General features: G+C 41.1%; 2 protein-coding genes across 13 annotated transcripts in view; one reads left to right on the top strand and one right to left on the bottom strand.

Moving 5' to 3' along the window:
- PRPF40A (pre-mRNA processing factor 40 homolog A) overlaps positions 1–14,172 on the bottom strand; it is a 53,320-nt gene extending 39,148 nt beyond the window's left edge. For 4 of the 8 annotated variants that reach the window (XM_032638200.1, XM_032638197.1, XM_032638196.1 and 1 more), the window contains exons 1-2: positions 13,738–14,172; positions 12,477–12,608 (exon numbers count right to left, since the gene is read on the bottom strand). In XM_032638200.1, coding sequence (XP_032494091.1) covers positions 12,477–12,608; positions 13,738–14,139 — 534 coding nt within the window. In that variant the 5' untranslated portion in view covers positions 14,140–14,172. The remainder of the gene's footprint in view (positions 1–12,476; positions 12,609–13,737) is intronic. The other 4 variants (XM_032638204.1, XM_032638202.1, XM_032638201.1 and 1 more) reach the window with 1 other exon arrangement.
- The window catches only part of ARL6IP6 (ADP ribosylation factor like GTPase 6 interacting protein 6), a 56,488-nt gene continuing 49,050 nt past the window's right edge, over positions 14,139–21,576 (top strand). For 3 of the 5 annotated variants that reach the window (XM_032638207.1, XM_032638205.1, XM_032638208.1), the window contains exons 1-2: positions 15,104–15,539; positions 17,045–17,098. In XM_032638207.1, the coding sequence (XP_032494098.1) occupies positions 15,140–15,539; positions 17,045–17,098 (454 nt within the window). In that variant the 5' untranslated portion in view covers positions 15,104–15,139. Of the gene's footprint in view, positions 15,540–17,044; positions 17,099–21,576 lie in introns of all 5 variants that reach the window. The other 2 variants (XR_004350813.1, XM_032638206.1) reach the window with 2 other exon arrangements.

Raw genomic sequence — 21,576 nt, 5'->3', positions numbered from 1 at the left:
AAAGATTACTATATAAGACCAAAGCACCTAACAGGATTTTAAGAATCTATCTGGTTATTAAAACTAATATGTACAACTTAGGATTAAAACCCAGTGAATACTATACTACATGAATAGTATGCTTAGTAAGTGCTTGTTGAATGAATGAAGTATTTTTTAATGACCTATTTTAATACTTACGTCATTATTTATATGTATTGTCATAATTATTTTAATACATTTAAAAGTTTAGACTATTGTATGTTATTTGTAACTTTAAATTTAAGAATATTAATTTCCTTTTAATTTTAACTCAACACCCATGTTTTTCTCTTCTTTGGAGCAAGGCAAAAAAAATTTTCAGTGTTTCTCACCTTTGATTTTTAATATCTGATTAAATAATTTTTATAGCCATCTGGTCTTTTTAAAATTTCTAGCTCAAAGGTGCTTATAATTCAGTGACTTTAAACAAATACATAAAAAAACAGACTTTTCAAAAAAAAAAAAAAAAAAAAAAACAGACTTTTCTAACTCAAGTCATCTATGCTCTCTCTTATAAAGAAAAACTTAATAAAGCACATACACACATGCATATCTGGGGAAAGAATATATTAGTTTGGGGGCTTAAACTCATCTACCAATAACTGTTATCCAAATCTATGAATCAATCTTCACTACTTAGTATGAATAAAAATCATTAAGATTAACATAAATTTCCAAAGGATTCTGACGCAATGTTCACATATATTAGTATAATCTCACATCATAACTTTAATCTTAATATGAACGAATGTAAGGAAAACATGAAGGGAGATAAAATTATACAAAACAATCATAGGTCCTGGAACAAGGTAACCAGTTATTCAACAGTTTTAAATTAAATGAACAATCTGAGAAACAAGAACAACAAAAAAGAAATAAGCATATTGGTCAACAGGAATATATAAAGCCTACTTAAGGTAGAAAACACTTGAACACTGACGTTTATTATTTTTGAAAGTCAACTCATGAAGCAAAACCAGGCTAAATGATCATTAAAATGAAGTAGCATGGTACTAATGGATGAAAAAACCAAAAAGCCTTTTTGTTCCACAAAACATTCAATAAATTGTTTAAACATCACTAAACAAGAACTTGACTAGAAGTGTGACTAGAACCTGAAATACAGGTCAAATAATAGTTGACAAAAATAAAGTGCAGAATTTGAAAACAAAGCAGTGACAAGCCTCTACAACTCAGACTAACAGAATGAGAACTAGGCTTTTTCCCCTTCCCCCCTCAACAGATATACCCTCACAATTAATTCTGCTTTAGGCTAATAGCAAATATGTTTGAATTCTTTTAAGAACTAAGTAATTATGGGGGGAAGCACGGTGGGCAACAGAGAGAAATGGCCTGCTATTAAAATGGTCTGCATATAAAATCAGAAGCTAATAACATGTCCAAAAACTAGACTTCTAATCTAAATGGAGAACCTGAAATTTGAAAACTTAAGAGAAAAATGAATCAAAGTATTTTCTCATAAGAATTAAAAACTGTGGGGGGAAGGATAAACTGGCAGTATGGGATTAACAGATGCACTCCACCATACATAAAATAGATAAACAATAAGGATTTACTGTATAGCACAGGGAACTATATTCAGTATCTTGTAATAAACTATGAGAAAGAATCCAAAAAAAGAATATAGATACATACATATATATGTATAACAATCACTTTGCTGTACACCTGAAACTAACATAATATTGTAAATCAACTATACTCCAATTAAAAGAAAAGAAAAAGAAATTCCACATTAAGCAAATATCAAAACTATGACTACAAGGACTTTGTGGCAACATGAAAAATGCTTCTGACTCCATGTTAAGAGAAAAAAGTCACAATCAAAATTGTGTGTACAGGGCTTCCCTGGTGGCGCAGTGGTTGAGAGTCCGCCTGCCAATGCAGGGGACACGGGTTCGTGCCCCGGCCCGGAAAGATCCCACGTGCTGCAGAGTGACTGGGCCCGTGAGCCTTGGCCGCTGAGCCTGTGCGTCCGGAACCTGTGCTCTGCAACGGGAGAGGCCGCGACAGTGAGAGGCCCGCGTACCGCAAAAAAAAAAAAAAAAAAAAAAAAAAAAAAATTGTGTGTACACTACGATTAAAATTTTTAAACAGAGATGTACATACAATAAAATTTGGAATAAAATATACCAAAAATGATAATAGTTACATTAGGGAGATGGAATATGGGTTATTTATTTTTCATTCTACTTTTCAAACTTTCTGGAATGATGTATTTAAAACTAAACATGTAAATTAAAAGAATTCTGTGCTAAATCTTAAAAAAAGAATTAAAGACATTTAAAAAGGGGGTAAAATCTCCATCAGGCAACACAGCATTTCCACACGATAGCAGTACAAATGACTGTACAAATAAATGTAATTTCAAATTAAAGTACTTTACGTCATAAGAGACACAGTGATCAAAGCCCATCCAAAACCAAAGCACAAAAGAGCTTACATATAACAAATGTTTACTAGACCAGGCAATGACACAGCAAACAATATTTGAAAATCATTAAAGAACAGAATTTGACAGAGTTCTCTCAATTGTTCTTCTTCCCACACTTCAAATTTTAAAACATCTCAAAAATTTGCCTTTAGACTAGAACTCATGGTATCGGTTATATAATGAGATTTAATGTCAAATAAAAAGCTAAATTCTCCCTCTGTATCTCTGTAAATTCTGAGGGGTAGCAACTAGTTAAGCTTGTTCAACCTGACGAAAATTGGCAAGATTCTTAAATTTATGTACAACTGAATATTCTAAAAGTAAATAGATAATTCTAAAGCAAAACTGTGATGTTATTAACATGAAACCAAAGAACAAAAATATAAATATGCAAAATACTATGTTTTTATGAAAAGCTATTACAAGAATTTGGCCTGTTTCCCAAAGCCTGAGGAATCTATTTTGTGGAAATGTTATGATTTCCATTTTTCATTAATTCTAGGATACACCTAATATGGAGATGCATGTGTCAACCCGTCTGATTGAAGTTGAATTCTTTCAGAGGATCTGTGTTCACTTCAGCCAGTCACTTGGCAGCATCATCATCCTGAGACCATTAAAAATTTCTAAGTTATTTATTTACTTGTTTTAACACCACATTGATAATGGGAATATAGGCTGCAAGCTTATGAGAGAATTGGCGTGTGGTTTAAATCCTGATCAGAAGTGATTTTTCCCTCCTTTTGCCCAATAAACAAAGTTGAGACATTCAAGTTACTTTGCTGTCCTTTTTTCCATAGCAGATTTACTTCTTGCTTCACACGGAGGGAATAGCCCTTTGGCATCCCAGCTTTATTCGTAGACTTCTCATTTGTTTTTTTCTCACGCAGGGCACCTAATATAATGGAGTGTCTCATCAATGATGACATCTTAAATTCAATGAAAACAGGATGTTGGTTCAAAATGGTTACAGGGACAAATTCTTAACATAGTTGCTACAGTAATGCCACAACAAATTTCACAAGGCAGATCATTCTTAAGGCTACAAAGTGGTAGCTCATACTAAGCTTATTGTGAAGCACGCTATAGAATTACAATAACCTTGTAGAGCTTCATAAATTTCCATTTAAGCTACTTTGGCAAATACATTAAGTGCTGTAATTAAGCATTTCAGTTGTTAGGAGACAGAGAAAGAATGGTTAAGGGTGAAAGACATATATGTGAGATGTAAGCTAAATTGCCTAAAATATTAAACATCTAAATTTAATGGACACTTTGGCACCTTTAAAAAGTAACTCAGATATACAACTTGATATGCTTTATTCAAAGTGGCCAACGATTTGTGTGATGTTTCTATTTCTCTTCTTTTAATGATAAAAGTTAAATCAAGAAGAATCTCTTGAAAATTCTAAGAATCACCCATTTGAAGAAAATTAAAAATGAGTAAAAACTAGGGAGCACCACACAATCCACTCAGTCATTCTTAGCATCCCAGTTTAGAAAATGTCTAATGTTAGATAAAAACAAGCATGATTCATTGATCACTCTAGATATTTGAATTATAAAAAAAGGTACAGTAATAAAAGTAATCCTATCAGTGCTAGAGCAAATTATACAAAATGTAAATTAGCCCAATTTTATTAGGATATGAAAACAAAAGTGTACATCTTCATGTGGGCACCTCAAAAGTTCTTTTCTTCATAATTATTTCCTGAAGTTTTTCCTGCTGGAAAGAAATCACACAATCTAACCTATTTTTTGTCTAAATATTAACTCTTGAATTTGGTTGATTTTTAAAAATCACTCTTGCTGCCAACCTGTAGCTACAAACTGATTACCTAAAAAGTTTGATTCTTGCCTTTATACTTGTTCCTTTTAAATGTGCTAAAGTCAATTCCACAAATACACTCTACAGAGGCTATTAACATTAAGCACACAGTATTTTAAAACAACTATTCCCTACACCACTAACTTACCTTATAAACAAATATATAAATGAATGAAAAAAATTAAGTTTTGAATAAATGCAAAAACTACATCTTTGAATGTAACTAAATATTCATTCAATTGGAAATACCTGTTTAAGGCATGTCCTTAACAACCCAAAGTGGCTGGATTTTGGGACAATCATTTAACCTTACTTCCTCTTCATCTACAGTTATATATAAACTCAAAACATGTCATTTTCTTATATAAGAAACATTTAGATAAAAAATAGACATTATTTGTACAAACTGCTCCCACAGGGAGTAGAACCTTACCATTTAATAAATCAACTGCCAGTATTCAAAATTATTTAGTTTGCTAAATTCTCTCAACCTGGAGACTTTAGAATTCACTGAAGTATACACTATTCCTTCAAATTCTAAGGAGGTGTAACATGGCATAATCTCATACTGCTATATAGGGAAGCAGCCTAGTACAACTATTGAGTATACTCTGGATTCAGACTGCCAGAATTCTTACCCCAGTTGGCCACTCACCAGTTATGTGATCTTGGGCAACTTTACTTAACCCTCAATTTCCTCACCTGCAACACGGGGGAAAAATAGTACTCATCTGATAGGACTGTTGTAGGGATTAAATGGAATGATACATGAATACACACAGGCACTTAGAACAGCGCTCAATAAATGAAAGCTGTTTTATTACCACTGCTCTCCTTCAGCTCATGTAATGAAAGTATCTCTCATGTTGCCCCTTCTCTCATCTATTCCCTAGCTATCTGTTAGTTAGGCACTTTGGTTCTTTAAAGGCATCTAGTAAATACTGTAAAACCATCACCTTCAGTAGGAATCAACACACGTAATGAGAAGTCAATCCCAGATTAAGGATCACATTTAGTGCTGGCTCTTCAATGTCGCTTTACAATTCACTCAACTCTCTAGGCCTTCCTATTCCTATCTATAAACTGGACATCTATCTAGCCAATCCACTTTTCAGTCAGGAGGATCAAATTCAATAGGGTATATGAATCAGTTATATACAAACATGCTGATAAAAATTATAATTCTAACACAGATTAGGTATCACAGTTCTATTCCCTGAAACCTTATAAAACAAAACTATGTGAAAAAAAGGCAAGTAAATAGTTTAAATTATTTAGTCCACTGTCTCTTGCTAAACCCCAAACTTCTTAAATGACGGTACAGAAAATATAAAAAGAAAATCAGTGGGTGTTGATATGTGACACAAAAACTTAGAAAAGGAGCTAAATAAAAATGAATTGTATCACTTGATTTTTAAAAAGCTCTAAACATACTGTGGATACACACACAAATTGTGGTGTCTCAAGTCATATAGAATCAAAGATTTTATAAAACTTACTCTAAAAATCATCTAAACCTCCTTTTGGACATGAGCCCTCCAGAACACAAGTACAGAGGAACACAAGACTATTACTATCTTCTTCCCCAATTCCTTTAAACTAGATTCAGTATTATATCTAGCTAAATCATTAAATATTTGTCCATATGAAAATTTTTAGCTCCTTCTCAATTGTGGGCACCTTTAGGACAAAGAGCATGTTTAATTTATGTAAGTATTACTCGTACAGAAGAGAGTTACATAGACATAGCAGAGACTCAAACACTTGTAGTAGACAACTTCATGACTAGCCCTTATTTCTGTATAAGGAAAGAGAGGGTAATTTTCTATTATATTCAACAAATATATGATCATAAATATGTAATGATCTTAAAAGTACTAAAAAAAATCATCTTTCAGAGAATTAACAACTTTCTTGATACCCAATGACCAAAGAAAGTATACCAAGCCCACGTTCTCAAACAGAAACTTAATGCTCATTCATTAATCAAAAGGTAATTTAAAAATTCTTAACCCAAACAGATCAGGAGCTAATAAATAAGATTTGAGAATTTTGTTAAAAAAAAAAGTCTAAGATAAATGAGATGAAAATTTTGTTTAAAAAAAAAAATGAAAGCCTAAGATAAAGCAAACTATATTTCAAAGTTCTCACTTGCTGGCATGTTTAGTCCTTTAAGAGACACGGCTAACAGCAACACTCAGATTTGGAGAAGATTCAGATTTCCACTTTGAGTGTAGTGCCCCAAATAAGAAGAAGCAGATAGAGGATTTTCTTTCAAGCCTGTCATACAAAATACCACATCTTTAGTAACCGCTAACTATACTTAACTTTTTTTAATAAGAAGAAACATGATGACTTGACCAGGGAGAAAAAGAAAACAAATATAAAAGATTCATCTCCACTAAATATTCGAATGTCTACAAGTATCGTGACAGTCAAATCAGCAGTTAAAAGATGAGAAAACAGTGTGGCCAGGCACCTGAGTGATACCTGTAAGTTCCCTGAGTGCATGGTATATATACAGTGTTCACCTTTGTACTAAAACACAGTCAAGAAGAGGCTTAAATGTCTATTGACGAAAATGGGCAAAGTCTATTGGCTAAATTGACCTGACAATGGAAATATGAAGATATGGAAATAGGAAATAAGAACGAAAGACTAATGACAACTTTAAATGAGACAGTGTATATCTACTCATTCCAACTTAGAAACCTTCAACACTTAGGCCAATTCTTTCTCTAGGTAAAAAAACAAACAAAAACTCTAGTGCATAGCTATGGATATAAGTAGATGCCAAATGTGCACTATCTACTGATATACCACTTGATAATGACTGGAAGTCATGTCATCAACATTTCTAACAAACCCAATCAAAACCCAACAGGTTAACCCACTGAGATCTTTTGTTTTTTTTTTGACCAGGCTGCGCAGCATGCAGGATCTTAGTTCCTCCACCAGGGATGGAACCCGTGCCCCCGAGTGGTGTCTTAACCACTGGACTGCCAGGGAAGCCCCCCTTTTTTTCTTTCCTTTCTGATTCCACCATTAATGAATACATTTGTTGCACTCTACAACTCTATGAGCTGCTACATTTATGTGTGTTAATACTGATTTCCACATTGCCCTTTTATCCTGAAGAGCAGACTAAATGGGTAAGTGATCCCAATTCAGCTTTTCTCGCAAAATGTTAATTACAGGCAGTGTTAGTTCTATGCAATGTGCTAGACAAAGCAAAATAAACAGATAACAGGGGGGCAAGGGAGACTGTGGAAGTGGGGGAGAGGAAGATGGCCAACTAAAACGGAAAAATACTAAGTAAAAAGTTTTAAAAGGCTTCTGCAAGACTTCTTAGCATCTTTAGAAAATACTGCACCCTGAGAATCTCAAAGGGGTGGAGGGGTACAGTTCATTCTTCCAAGTAATCCCGATATACTCAGAAATACTACTCTAGTTGAAGTTTTTGAATAGATGAGTTCATATTTAAATGAGTTGTTATCTAAAGATAATGAAACTAAAACCTATCAAAATCTAACCATATACACAGCCCAAAAGTTATACCAACACAGTAGGTATGGGTCAATCTATGTTTTAAAATGCACTCACCTAGGTAATATAAATACATAAAGAAAGTTACCTAGATTCAACAATTTACGAGCAGATAAGCTAAAAAAAAAATCTTTTTCACTGGCTAATGTTCAATTCAATGGCAAGAACCCTGTAACACCCAAAAGTGAGGATAACTCACAAGCAACAACAGCATAACAATTTATCAAGTCAGTCAGATAAATCTAAGACACCAATGAATATATTGGATTTCTCTGGAAGGCCTATATTCCAAATCATCATTTCTCCCGAGGGTATGGAAAAATCTGGTAAAACTTAAAGAGATGATCACCAATGAAGTCATACAGACAGAAATACATTTGCCTGTAATTTAAAGTAAATGGAAGTTCTTTAGTTTTATTCACCAAACAAAAATTACTTATTTCATCTTATTTATCTTCCATTTTTGTCAAATGAAAAATCAACAGTAGAGGCAGACCCTAAAAACAAGAATAAGTGGTAACAGTGTGAAGTCATAAGTAACCACTGAAAAGTCACATGTAACACTGACTAACTTTCTGGCTTATATTGTAGGAAAGAGTATCTGCGTTTGTTTCATTCATTCAACAAGTAATTTACTGAGCACCCATGATGTGCCAAGAACTGTGCTCAGCACCTATAGACTTCTTAAAAGTTCAGAACATAGCCCCTGCCCGCTAAGAGCTTACAACTGTTGGAAAGGCAAAGCAAATAAACCATAATAAAACAAAACAAGTGCTAAAATAAGTGAAATAGTAAGAGTTATGGGCGGATTATGTAGGATTTTATTTTAATAATCTGAAGGGGAGGTATATGCTGGGAATATTTATTGCTGAGGACCTCTTGGAGAAGGCAGGACTTGAAATGGCAGAATTTAGGTAAATAAAGGAAAGCTCATGGTAGTAGAGAGCTGGGGGGCAGGAGAGCAAGAAAAACAGCACAACCTTGGTCATGAACTAATATAGTTACTCAAAATACCATGAAAAGACCAGCCCGCATTCATATTAGGGAATGTGAAGACATGCAGCTCAGAATCGTGCTCTGAATTATATACTATGGGAGATAACTGAAAGTTAAATTGTGGAACGTAGACATTACGCTATAGGCACAGAAAAACAGTGGAAGTTCTAGGGCAAGGAGGTAACTCATTGAAATCTAAAAAGAGTCTTTTGGGGGACAAGCTTGAAGCAAGAAAACCAGCTCAAAAGTTGTAAAGAGTATCTTAAGCATGAGAGTGTAATGACTTAAGCTCAGATAGCAGCAGGAATAGAAATAAGGTCTATAAAAACCTGCCTTACTCAGTAGGAGAACATGAAAATCCGACTTATTTTTAAAGAGGAATTATTCATTTATCAGTTTATTGAACAAAGGCAACAAGAAAAAAATACTGAATAATTAGAATTAGGGGGGCATTACTAAAAGAATTTCCTATTTTTACTTGCATATCAACCCATAAAATCTTATACATATCACCTATCCTTATCAAATGATCTAAATTGAATCATAGGTTGTTAGAGCTGAAAGGGACCTTAATTCTTTTACTCTACTCTTCTCATTAAAAGAAGAGGAAAATTAAGAAAGAAGACAAAGTCAGGCAGGAAGACTCTTGGGCTTAAGTGAAGGCCAAATCGCCTGTGATAAGGATGGTTTATGTTGTAGAAAAGACAACAAAAGAATAAGACGTGAAAATATTTTAAAGCAAAACATTATTTACAATACAGAGAAAGAAGACAGCTTCATACATAATTATATCTTAATACAAATCTCTACTGCCACCAAGCAGGAAAATTATTTTATCATCAACATTTATAAACTTGTAAGGTCCCTTCCAACTGTAAGATCCTATAACTCTGTAAAAGTAGAAGCACAACTCTCCCATCTGAAGTTAATGTACAATAAGAAAGGCAAGTTTAACCTACAGGATAAACTTTAAAGAATATTATTAAGACCTATTTGATAATTTCCAAATATCTATTACTACTAATAGATTCATCCTAAATTCTAAAAAGGCATTCTAGGTTATCTCCTGAACTAAAACAAAACATGCTACTCCTCTAATCTAAATCATTTGCTGCATTTCAAAAAGTACAAACTCTGGCTTCTGTACACTGTTATGTCCAGTCTGCATATTATTTTACAAACAAGTTTTAAAATTTCATGTCATGTTCAGTAACATCCCAAAGACCACAATCACTTAGCAAGTTAAGACTGCCACCAATTTTAGTCCTCAGCTGGACCCAGAATGAGATCTTAATGTGAACTAGGCAATATACATGAAGGTTCCATAACCTTCAATTGCAAAGTCTGAAGAATTTGTGAATTAACTTTTTAAAATTTGATGACAGAACCCTACCAACTTTGTGTCACTGCAGTGAGCTTATATAGGCACCCTGCTTCTTCTCATTATCTTCTGACCACTTACTGCTCACTTATACTTCTGAGGGCGGGTAGACAGAAGACATGATGCAGAAAAAAGGATCAAGTTTGAGAATTATCAACTTTTATTTTAAGGTAGTTGTTTATAGGGCTTTAAATTAGATTTCTGAATACATGACTGTTTATATTATCCACACCCTCCCACTGTTATCAAAGCTAAAACAAGAATTTGTTTTACCAAGACTTGGGCCCCATATTTGTTAGATATCAAGAGGAAAAAAAGGAATAATCTAAGGGAAAAAAAAATGGGGATTCTCTTGAGTTCCTCAGAGCTGGGTTCTTAAGTCATTCAATCGTTATCCTAACAGGAGCCAACAGAGAGAGACTTCTAAACATCTAAACAGTCAGGTACGCTTAAAGGCACATGGCATATACTGGTCTAGGAAAGAAGCAGAAGAAAACCACAAGGTAAAATTCAGAGTATTTGAATGGATGTGTACCAAGTAGCAAATAACCTTACTAGGAAGATGGTCACTACAGAGCTAAAGAGAAAGGGCCATAAAGCAAACTGTGACCAGCTTATGTCAATGAGATACATGAGTACTTAAAAAATAAAATCTGCATTTTACTCAAAATGACTAGCTGGTATCTTGGTTTTGGTAGTGCAACAGCACCAATACAGCAAGGGCAAGCAGGTCAATCCCTTGCAAAACTTACCTTGATTGGCCCAATGGAAACAGAAGGCCCCAGAAAAGAGAGAAGCATCTGGCAGTAGCAAATTGTTTTATTTTATCTTTCTGTGGAAAGAAACTAATTTTAAATAAGAACCAGAGCATTTAAAGAATAAATATTTTTTAAAGCTCATTATCTAGTTAGAGCAGCTCTACTGAGAAAACAAGAAGAGCTCCTTGCTGCTTAGAGATGGAAAGAAACAGAAGAGGAATCAGAGTTGTTTCTCCATCACCTAGGGAGTTTTAAAACTTGTGTTATCCTAGAGTAACAGAATAAATAGTTCTTTTATTTAAAGAACTCCTACAGGCAGAATATTTTGGGCCTGGTGCCTCTGAATAAAGCTTTTTATACAAAATTAAGGGCTATACTCTTAAATACCTTAAATAAAAAAGAAGAAAACCACTTGACATTAAGCTCTTCTATTCTTAAGAAAAAACAAAACAAAAACACACACAAAGCGAGCTCCTTTCTCCACTACAATTTCACCAATAATTCAAACCATCAAGGCTTAAATGATTATCAAAGCAAATAATGCCCCCAACTGGCAGAAAGATCATACCTAATTGACTGGCTTTCCAAAATATTTTGTTAGCCTAAATACGTGATGATTTATTGAAACACTAAATGGAAAGAACCCAGCCACCAAAGGATATGTGTATTATAGAACCTAACAGGGGGCATAAAATTATTTACGGTAACTGAACCTGTTCCTTTCTTGGATGCTTTTCTAGGAATTAAGTTCTATTGAACTCATTGAGTCAGCATTAAAACCTTTTGGTCCAAATCACTCCCACAAAATGTTTACAATTTATGCTGGAGATGGAAGGGACAGCTCAAAAGCAGAAGTGCAGAAGCAAAAATCATTAAAAAAAAAACCGAAAAAACAAAATAGTATAAGTGGAAAATAAACTACCTATTTGGCACCGTCCTATGAAGAACCAAATCAGAGTAGAACCTTCCCACCTCCACTCCCATTGCGCGCACGCACACGCGCACGCGCGCACACACACACACACACACACACACACACACACAGACACACCAGGAAGCTTTTTCAGGAATAAAATTAATCCTAAGCCAAAGGCCTAAACAACTGCTGTTTTCAGATTCTATGCATGTACAAGGTCCACCAACAAAAATTATATTGACATAGCATATTTACTTCAATTGACATACTTGGGGGGAAAGTCATTACACTAAAAAGCCTACATGTACTTTGCTACTTTTAAATTTAAAAAAACAAACCAAAACAAAAACAACTCAATTTTGTTGCTGTAGAAAGTAAATCTCTTATACAGATTTTTCATTACACTCAAAATTTGGTTACTGTCATGATTATACAACATTTCACTTAAAAACATTATTCTGGCATAAACTGAAACTTAAACAGCTGTTAAGTATTGACCCAGATTTTGAAATTCTTTGACACAAGAATACCATGGGCAAAAGTAAACAAAGAAATACAAAACAAAACATTCTTACTTGTCCCATTGGTGGTCCTCCCATTGGGGGCATCATTTGCGGCATCATTCCATGAGGTACAGGAGGCATATTCGCTCTCTGACCCATAGGATGCATTCCCATTGGGGCATAATGCATGCCAGGGTGCCCCATCTGAAAAAGAGGGACAATTTAAAAATTAGTAAGTACCAATAAATGCTTCTCAAAAATCTGATTTCTACAAATCAGTTATATGCACGACATAGTATCTGGCTAATGTGTGATTCAATTACTTAGTTTATACTTTCTTGTCTTAAATAAAATGTACACCAGTATTTATGAGCTTGCACCTGACCAAATTTCAGAAAATGGAAAAAATTAAAATCATCACTGGACACCTAATTCGTAGTTGTTGTTGTTTTTAAGCATGCTGATTTAATCAGTTACCAACTGGCTTGGTAAACTGGGAGGAAATGCATGTGAAGGCCAACTTAACTGTTATGGTGAAAACCACAACTTTGTCCTACTTCACACAGATATCAGCTAATCAACTATTTTTATTTTATAACTTCATTTATTCTTAAATTCATTTCTAAGATGATTTTAAGCTTTAAAACGCTGAATTTACCCAATTAACTCAGATGAGGGCTGGTCTTACACAAAACAAACAGTATTGGATACCCGGGGACACTTCCCTCCTAACAAGCAAACATATTATTTCCTAAGAGAATCTCTAACACAGCTAAAATTACTCCTGCAAAAAACAAAACAAAAAACCCAAAGAATGAGGTCTGTCACTCACGGACACTAAATGCAAACAACTAATTCATCCATCTTAACGCGCTTTTATAAGACAACTACTTTCTTTACTTGTGTGTCCATTGTTACAGGTCTTAAAAGCAGGAAATTATCTCCTGCCAATTCTCCCAGCTGTCCCCCCGCTGCAGACAACACTACTACTAGTGAAGAAATTCTGGCAGCCTCTATTAAAGTCTACCGAATCAAGTCTCCGCCTTCCCCCCGCCTGCTTAATCGGGCCTACCTCTCCAAAACGCTCACCCCGCCTAGGGCCCAGCACCTCTACCGCGCATCTGCCTAGGCCAAACCCACTGGGAACTTCCACGGTCCCACTTCCTTTCCTTTGTGCATCCCCGCCCTCCCATTTCTCTCCCTCGGAACATATCCCACCATCTCGAGCTCTTCCTTCGTCCACTCTCATCTTCTCCTCCTTCTGGAGAAAGCTTCCTGTCTCTGACTCCGTTTTTCATTGTGCCGCTTTCCCCCTGCCCCACCGATCCCTTACCGAGGGCCGTCTCCTCAGGAAGCCGTCAGCAGAGACCCAAGAGCTGGAGCAGAGGCTTGAGCCGGACAATCTCCGCTCCCCGTCCCCGGGACCCCGCGAGGGAGGATGGCTCTCCATTTCACTCACCATGAGGCCTCCACGCTCGGCTCCCGTCCCCGGCCTCATCGTCGGACTCAGACTGCTCCGCCGGCGGCCACTGCCGCTACACATACCAACAAGAAGCGACCTGAGTGGCTGGCGCCCACTGGGGCTAAAGGTTAAAGGCTGCCCTGCGCTACGGGGCGGGATCAGCGGGGCCAATAAACTGACAGGCTTCCCCGCTGTCCAATCAGACTGCGCTGCCGACACGCAGCTCTTCGGCGATTCGCCCCCAGCCTCAGCCTCACTCGGCGTCGCCTGCATGGAGGGGGGAATAGGGGGACGGAGGAAGTTTCTGCGCCGACTCCTCTGCCGGGAAAACTCCACCAACTCCCCCCGGGGAAGGGAAGACAACTGTATCCCAGCTTCCCGAGCTTAGACAGCCTCACCCCGTAGGGGGTGGGGCAGTGGGGGCCTGCCACCTTCAACCCCCGCCCGAGTCACGTACGCCCCGCAAACCTGAGGCCGCCGGGGGTGGGGTAGGGTGGGGTGGGGGTGGAGGAAGTAGCTTCTAGCGTTAGCGGTGGCTGGGGCTGGATGCGCGCGCGCGGGGCTCGAGGTGGAGGGAGGGGGCGGGGAAGGCGGGAGGAGGGGTCGTGAGGAGCGGGTTCGAGCTCAGTACGCACCAGCTGGCGAGCGCGCGCCGGGGTGGGGGGAGGAGGCGTGCCGAGCGGTGTGGAGGGAAGTTGTGGTAGGGGCGGGGAGAACAATGCGACAGGGAAGGAGGAAAGGGCAGTTAAGGGAGGCGAGGGCGTGGCGAGCTGAGCTGCCGTTAATGAGGGAAGCCGGGGCTAGTGCAGGCGTAGAGGGGAAGAAGGGAGAAAGCGAATAGGTTCGGGAATGTGTATTAGAGGGTCATGGGCGGGCGCTAGGACCGAGCGTCGGGGAGGTGCGGCTTTGGGGCTGCCGGGGCGCGAGCTTGCATGGAGGTGACGCGGCGGTGGCGGAGATCGCTGGCCCGGACTAAGCACTGCAGGGAGAGGACACTCGGCTGCCTTGGGCCTCGGCTTGTCTCTCCCCGCGCACTTCACTGCGCGCCTTCCTTCGTACTACTTGAGGGTCATGCTCTGGTCCGGGGGCGCCCAGCCTTTTCTCGGGCCCCACGGCACTTTCCTCGCCCAGCCACGCACCCTTGTGCACCCCTGCGCGCCGGGGCCAGGTGGTGGAGGCCGTGGAGGGCCTGGCCGTTGATTGGCTGCTGCGACCGCGGGGCGGGGCAGGTGGGCGACGCCTGACCTCTGCGGACCTGATTGTCTTTCCCGCCATGTCGTTCGTGGAGAGTGGGAGGCGACCAGCCCCTTCTCGCCGCCGTCTAGGCACTGCTGTCCCGTTTGCTCAACCGGCGTTTTCCGCTTTCACTCAGGGAGACAGCTGGGGTGAGGGTGAAGTCGACGAGGAGGAGGGATGCAACCGAGTGGCCCGTGACCTGCGGGCGGAGTTCTCGGCCGGGGCGTCATCGGAACCTAGAAAGGACTCGCTACTCCGGCCAGATGGGGACGGGTCTCCCGCCCTGCCCGATAAACGCAATGGTATTTTCTCGGCGGATGCGGGCGGCAGAGCCCAAGCCCGGCGCTGGCCGGTCCAGGTCCTCTCAGTTCTCTGTTCGCTGCTGTTTGCCATCCTCCTCGCCTTCCTTCTCGCTATCACCTACCTGATCGTAAAAGGTACGGAATGAAGCCCGGGTCTTGAAAGTGTGTCCAGAGTTTACTTTAGTTGAGCCTGGACGTGGCTCTCCCCTTCGTCGCCCTCGCTCCATCAAAGGCCGGCAAGCTGGTAGCCGCTTTCATCCAGAGTCCTCGTCCGCACCTTTCTTTGATCTTCTCCCTTGTCTTCTCGTTTCATAAAGGTAGAGGACCTTGGTCCGTGATCAGGAGACCCATTTTAAGAAAGGGTCTTGATAAGTGGGTAGTCTTGAAGAAAAAATATCTTAAAGTCGGTGAACACTTGCGGTAAAATATTGGCAAAATCAAGCAAAATGCATAACAACCGTCATTAAAGGAAGACGGTGCAAAGTGTAATTATTAAGCTCTACATGTTCAAAGAGTTTAATCCACAAATGGTTAAAGATGTACAATCCACTGATTCTTCTGTACACGTTAAATTGCTGAAGGACAAGGATTTCCATCCCACAACCCAAATTTATACTTGCATAGGTAAAATAGACACTCTTGGGTTTTGAATTAGGTTTGCAACCCAGTGTAGTGGTGAAGTTCTGTTGCAGGAGCAAGATAGTAGGTTCTTTCTCTGATTAATGGTGTTATTTTCCGTGTCTTAAGTTGAAATATTGGCCAGGTTGGAATAGAAAGAGATGTGCCTTGAAAGGTTTTCCAAAGCTTATACAGATGTATTATGTGGTTGGATATTTTATGTTGCAGTGGAAAGAGTCAGACGTCAGTTTAAATTTCAGTTCTCAGTGGTGTGTGACTTTGGTTAAGTTACTAAAAAAGAAAAATTAAAACAAGAAAAAATAGTTTGTTGTATGGAAAGCACCCAACACATTGCCACTCAAGTATTTTATTTCACTAAGTAGAATTAAATCTATTTAATTCCAGTTTTTACTTTTCCTCATTGCTTCCAAGCCCCTAGTGGGGTGTAGATGGCATCTAACACTTTACCATGCTTGATTTTCATGCACAAGACAGATTGGCAAGTTAATATGAGAGTTTTACCTCTTCATACAATGATACTGGGTGTAAATTGTCAATGTTAAATATTTGGGTGCCAATGTTTCATTCCTCTATCACTTCCCTCCCCCATTTTTTCAAAGCAGCTCAGAGTTTTGTCTTGTAGGTAGTTTAATTCTTTTGCTCTGAGAGATTGCCTTTGTTCATAAAGTCACAAAACCTGATAAGTTGAAGTACATTGCAGAACACATTGAGCTGTGCTTATTTTGGAGGATGGAGAAAGGAGCTGAACTCAAAACCTAGTAATTCGCATTACATAAAATGTCTAGGGAATAAAAATTCCCATTTTATATACATGGCAGTTGACTCATAAAGACATCTTATTTGCTTACTGAAGGTCACTTAGCTAGTAAATGGAATCAGAATTTGAACCCAGTTGTTTCGGGCTCCAGAGTGCTTTCCACAACTCCACAATGTCTTTCCTTTGAGCTACTTTTCAAATTATAAAATTGTCTTTTTTACCCAAGCCCTTTTTGTACTTACAGAGTTACATGCTGAAAATTTGAAGAATGAAGATGATGTACACACTGGACTGTTAGGTATGGACTTTATTGTCACTTAATTTGATTTTTGAGCTCACTTTTGTTTTTCTAGATTATGCTTAAACTATACAGAATTTTGGTTAAATACTTAATATATTCCCTGTGCAGTTTGGTTTTACTCTTTTTCACTTGCATTTGTGTGTGGTAACTTTTATTAGATTTTCTTTTTACATGTGTATGGGGGTATCTCCGTGTGTATATGTATGTATACCAGACATACTAGGAATGCATTTTGAATACAACTGTATGTAACAAAGACTCAGAGAATACTTAACGTTTCTTAGTTACCTTTTGGAAAAGTCTCTCTACACTTCTTCCCAGGAATTAAAAACAAACAAAAAAACCTTACCTCACAAACTTAAAGATAACATCTTAAGCAGACCTCATGAGAAGTTTAAGTTCAGATCCCCTTATAAGCAACTTGGTTTTTCAAAAAATATGAAAAGCATTGGGCATACTTACACAGGTTAATCATGACTAGGAAAGAGTCAACCTGAGTTTCTATAGTATGTCTGTAGAATGCTGCAGTTTGCAGGTTGGTAGTGAAAAATTCAGTTGTCATTTATCTTTATTTCTCTCTGCGCCAAAATGATTATGAAGACTTCAGAACTTGACTTGTCTGGCGTGTTTTGCTCCTGTTTGCTGTAATTTCTTTGGCTGACCACTCTGAATTGGGGTGGGGCGGGTGGGAAATGGTTGCCATCCTAGGCCGCATGTTGCTCCCTCCTCCAATCTTAGCTAACCTATTTAAACTGCCTCCTCAAGGCTAAGGTCCTCGTGGTGATACAAGGTATAGTTCACCTGATTTTGCAGAAGGGGAACCTTTATCTTCAAATTACAAACAACGTAGTTTGCTTGTCCCATGAAAACTTGTCTATGCTTGTCTCAACTTCTTGCATGAGAAAACTGTAAGGAACGGCACCAAGAAACGGAGGAGAGCTTAAGCAAGCTGTATTTGGGAACGCTCCCAGGCGAGGTTCACTGGTCTGAGAGAAAGGGGCCAGGGAAGTCGCCCCGGGTGCAGGCACGAGCGAAATTTATAGGGGTGGACGCAGGGGAGGTGCTTGCTGTGTGAAGCAGCCCCTTTTTTGGTAATCTCTCGGGTGTTGTGGCAATGTCGGGTACCGGTTGCATCAGCCTTAGAGCCGTTGGTTCCGCCCCTCGGGGAGCGGGAAATCGGGGAGTAGGAAAGCCGTAGAGCCATTGCTTTCGCCCCTTGGGGAGCGCGAAAGCCGGGGTCAAGTGGAAAGTCACGGGTCTGTTTCCTGGGCAGGTGGAAAGTCCCGGGCTGATGCCACTTGTGGGTCGGCTGCATCAACCACCTCGGTGGGGGTTCCGTCTGGGTCCCTGGGCCCCTCCCCGGACCTGCTGGCCTTACATCCCGACTTCTTTGGTGTAATGGGGCGACGTTTGTTCTCTGGCTACTTCCTGCTGTATGGGGGCGCCGGAGGGGAGTCGGGCGGCCAACAGTCCGGAGATTAGGGGAGGGCGGCAGCGGGGGGTTCTGTGGGTAGTAAGGTATATGGGTGGAGTAGCATCTGATTCACCGCCACCCGAGATACTTCTTGTATGCGATTGCGGAGAAACCTGAGGAAACAGGGGACAAGCATGAATAGGATGCAGATAAGGATTAAGGGGCCTAGGATTGGTGTCAGCCAGGACCGCCACCAGTCTGGGATGGGGGAGGTGGATTGTCGCTGCCTGTGTTGGAGTTCTTTTAAGCGTCGGAGAGCATCCACATTGTCCTCAACGACCCCTATCTCGTTGATATAGTAGCAGCATTCTTCTTGTAGGAAGAGGCAGGTACCTCCTTTGTCGGCTGTCAGAAGGTCCAGGGCGCGTCGGTTTTGGAAGGCAACTCGGGCTACTGAGGTGATCTGGCGCTGGAGGGAGGTGTTGGAGGCGGCAGAGGCCTCAATGGCTAGCTGGAGTTTCTGTTCTAGGTTGCGGGATGTTGAGACACTGTGTGTCAGGGCTCCTCTCCCGATGCCTGCAGCAACGAGGGAGGAGGCGAGGGAAATGCCTGCTACCATAGGGAGAAAGATGGCCCTTTTCTGTCGGCTGAAGAGTTGTGTGGTAAGTGAGAGAAATTCGGCTTCACCATAAAATGTGAGCTGTGGAACAAGGGTGACGGGGATACATGGAAAGGGGGAGGAAGAGTTGATCTCTTTTGTAAGGGAGCCATTACACCAAAAGAACAGACCTGGTGGGGCCCCCATTGGCATAGTTACAGGGAGGGATGAGTTGCAAGGGAGTGCATCATTAGTTAAGTTTGGTCGGCTGCCATAGCAAATTGTGAGGTTCTTTTTTTCTAAATCAAGGAATATGGGGACTCTTAAAGGGGGAAAAGGTAAGTTCTGGGAGGAATTAAGGAGGGTAGAGGTGAAGGGCTGGTCGAGTGGGACAGCAGTTAATGGTGGTCGGCCAAGTGAGGCACATAGAAAGCAGTCAGAGATGTTGCCTATTCCGGTGTGATTAAGCATTTGCACCCCTTGGCGGACGAGGGCCAACCAAGAAAAAGCGTCCGTCTTATGGTCAGGGTTGGGTAATTGGCGTTCTAGGGCCTGTTCCGTCTCCTGGACCATGGTGGCCTGCTCGCTCAAGTGCTGGATAATTTCAGGGATCACTCTGACGTATGAGTGGAAGACCCTAATAGAGCCCACAGGGTAGGCATCAGTTGCCCACCGGTAGATTTTTCCTTGTACCCCTTTTACCCATCTTGTGTCCCAGGGATCTTTGATGTTGATGAATAATTGACCCTTGCCATTTGTGGTGAGCAGGTGGGATTGTCAGAGCGAGCTCCTGGTATCTAGTTTTGCCACATGGATGTTACATGAGTGATAGGGGCACCCCCCATAGGTCTCATCCCACCATTGACAGTAGTCTCTGGTCTGATCGTAAGTGAAGCAGACAGCGGGGGTGGACCAACCCAGGGGAACACCTTCTGTGTTAGAGATGGGGATCTGGACTGTCACCAGGGCCTGGCACCCATCTGGTTGGCAGTCCCCTGTGCCCAAGACTCGAGCGTGGGTCTGACCTTTAGCTTGCCATGTCCCATGGACATGGAAGCGCCATAGGGACATCTGGTGAGTCCTGGGTGGCAGGAGGAGCAGCAGGAGGAGAGACAGGGTGACGGACAAGCCGTAGTCTCGTGGAACCCAGCGGTTGGGCCGTCCAAGTCTCTGGAGTTGGGGCCATTTTAAGGCGGGAGACATGGTACCAGGAGGGGTGTCCCAAGAGTTTGGCTGCCGTAGGAGTGGTGAGGATCACCGTATGGGGGCCTGTCCACCGTGGCTTGAGAGATTGGGGGTGTAATTCTTTGAGGAGGATGCTATTGCCAGGTTGTAGAGGGAGAGGGGAAGTTTCAGAGGCAGTGACCGTTGGCAGGTTGTGGTCAGCATGTTCACGGAGAAGGTGGCAGAGCAGAGACAGGTAGGGGAAGTAGGAAGCTAGGGGTGGGTTTTGGGTTGGTAGGTTATGGAGGAGAAAAGGGCGGCCATAGAGCAGTTCGAATGGATTGAGACCAGTAGGGGTCCGAGGTGAGGCTCAGATTCGGGTAAGGGCAAGAGGGAGCAAATCGGGCCACGAGATACGGACCTCAAGGGACAGCTTGGTGAGGTGGTCCTTCAAGATCCCGTTGGCACATTCAACCTTACCAGATGACTGGGGGTGGAAAGGGATATGGGTCTCCAGGTGATCTGAAGAGCCTCGGATACCTGCTGAACCACCTGAGAGATGAAGGCGGGTCCGTTGTCCAACTGGATGGAGATAGGCAGGCCAAACCGTGGGACGATATGTTGGAGAAGAATGGTGGCGACCGTATCTGCCGTTTCTCGGGCCGTTGGGAAGGCCTCGATCCAACCTGAAAGGGTGTCAACGAGAGTGAGCAAATATCGGAAGCGTTTACAGCGAGGCATATGGGTGAAGTCAATCTGCCAGTCCTCGCCAGGTTGGTGTCCGCGCATCTGGTGAGTAGGAATTTGGGGCCGTAGGCCTCCTTGTGGAGAGACGGACGCACAAGTCTGGCAAGCCGCGTGAGTTTTTGAGATGGCATCTCTGAGTCCAGGCATATAAAAGAGGGGATGTAGGAAACGGAACATCGCCTTTGGGCCAGTGTGTAGGGACTTGTGGATATCTTATAGGAGGCTGGCTGCTTGAGCTGAAGGGAGGGCAACTTTGTTGTCCATAAAAATCCATCCTTTGTTGTCCTTGTGGACCCCTTTGGATAGTAGTGCTGTCTCTTCGTGGGGGTCATATGCGGGTCAGATTGAGGTGGTGAGGAACAAGATCGGAGCTGGAGGGGCCCCTTTGGTGAGCTCGCGGGCCACGGAGTCGGCCTTTGAGTTACATTGTGCTATTGGGTTACAGGGAGACTGGTGGCCCCTGCAGTGGATGATTGCTACCTCCTCAGGCAGTTGGAGGGCATCCAGGAATTTTGCGATGAGGGAGGCGTTGACCACCGGGGAGCCCTTGGT

Source organism: Phocoena sinus, chromosome 7, assembly GCF_008692025.1.
Source record: "Phocoena sinus isolate mPhoSin1 chromosome 7, mPhoSin1.pri, whole genome shotgun sequence".
NCBI lineage: Eukaryota > Metazoa > Chordata > Mammalia > Artiodactyla > Phocoenidae > Phocoena > Phocoena sinus.
Note: the sequence above shows the minus strand (reverse complement) of the source record. Positions and strands in the feature narration are given on the sequence as shown.